The sequence below is a fragment of the Arachis ipaensis genome, chromosome B06 (genome assembly GCF_000816755.2).
Source record: "Arachis ipaensis cultivar K30076 chromosome B06, Araip1.1, whole genome shotgun sequence".
NCBI classification, from domain to species: Eukaryota; Viridiplantae; Streptophyta; class Magnoliopsida; order Fabales; family Fabaceae; genus Arachis; species Arachis ipaensis.
The window spans coordinates 3,881,307-3,882,903 of NC_029790.2; the positions used below are offsets into that span (position 1 = coordinate 3,881,307).

The 1,597-nt window shown below is 36.6% G+C and overlaps 1 protein-coding gene across 3 annotated transcripts in view; it reads left to right on the top strand.

The window, feature by feature from the left end:
• The window catches only part of LOC107645432 (bZIP transcription factor TGA10), a 5,470-nt gene continuing 4,448 nt past the window's right edge, over positions 576–1,597 (top strand). The window contains exons 1-2 of one of the 3 annotated variants that reach the window (XM_016349455.2): positions 576–1,057; positions 1,138–1,253. In XM_016349455.2, coding sequence (XP_016204941.1) covers positions 897–1,057; positions 1,138–1,253 — 277 coding nt within the window. In that variant the 5' untranslated portion in view covers positions 576–896. The remainder of the gene's footprint in view (positions 1,058–1,137; positions 1,254–1,597) is intronic. The other 2 variants (XM_016349453.2, XM_016349454.2) reach the window with 2 other exon arrangements.

Consider the following 1,597-nt stretch of genomic DNA (forward strand, 5'->3'; position numbering starts at 1 on the left):
AATAAATCATCCAAAGAAAATAATATATAATGAAAGAGAGAGCGAGAGAGGACAAGGAAATAAAAATTTATATTTTTAGCTTGTGTAAGAGAAAATGAAGATTGATACTTGATAGGGGCAAATTAAGGAAACAATGATAATATAGAAGGGGGCAAATAATGTTTGAAAACAAAAGTGGCTAAGCAATCGTCCAAATGGACAGAGCCGCCTCAAGGATCTACGTGTTGTATTATGCTTTGCATGAAAATGTCAATAGTAAAAAGCTGAACACAAAGTATGACTTTTTGGTCATTTCACAATCCTTGAACAAAGACCTTCACACAAGGAAGCATAGATTTTTGAGGGAGAAAAAGGTTTATATATTTATATTTCATTTATTTCACTATTAACTTTTTTATTGTTAGATAAAATATAAGATAAAAAAAAGAGAACTTTTTTTTTAAATTTGTTTGTTATGGTGCGTGGTTTTTGGAGAGTGGTAGGGGGTTGATTGAAGACTGAAGAGGATGCCTGAGAGGACCGCTTTATCCCCACAAAATAAAATAAGAGAGTTCCAACTTCTTAGAAACTCATCTACTTCTATTAATAGCGATTATGAGAGAGAACGCGAACACAGACCTTAAATAAAAAATTAAAAAAGAAAAAAGAAAAACGAAGAAAGCTTATTGTCTTTTGTTTGGTAATTTGTTGGCATTCAATTTCCTCATACTTTCTCTCTCTTCTCCCATCTACTTATAAGCTATAATAGCCGACTCTCTCTCTTTCTTTCTCTGTCTTTGTATGGAGAAAGGAGAAATGGTTTTTAGTGGAAGAAAGCGAAGGCGGTTCGGCCATTGATGGTGGTTGCAGCAGCTTTAATTTTCTTGTGAGCAGAAGAAGAAACAGCAGCTTTTGGAATGGGTTCGAGTGTTAAGAGCAGCAACCAAGGAAGCACTCAACTTGAACCACTTCAACAACAACATCATCATCGTCATCAAATACAGCAAGAGCACCAAATCTCTTTCGGGATGATGCAATCTCCTTCATCATCATCCTCTATCATCCCGGGAAACTTGTTGTTAGTAGTGCATGCTTTATATTAATAATAGCGCCGTGTCATCAAATTCACTTTCTTATACTATTTTGTGATTTTGATAGAAACAAGGATTCAGGTGATGGTGGAGCTTATGATTTGGGTGAACTGGACCAAGCCCTTTTTCTCTACCTCGATGGACAAGCCGATCCCTCAAATACTCTTCATCAAGACCAAAGACGTGAGCTTTCATTTCATTTCTCTCTAACTTTTAGTTTGTTTTGGAGAATCTGTTTATTTTGCGGGGTCACAAGAAAAGCATGTCCAGCACCATAACGTTCGTAACTGCACCCTATAGTACTTGCTTTGACCGGATCCTTTCACATAAAGTGAAGAATAATGCCTAACGAAGCAGGATCAAACTGCAACTGCTCCACACATTTCCATTTCCCCATAAACTAAAATATAACCCAACCAACTTTCATTCCCTCTCTCTCTTATTATTGGTTGGAGGTGTGAGATGATGACATGTAACAAACCGGGTGTCATGATCTCCCTCAGGAATAACACATGTACTCAAAATTG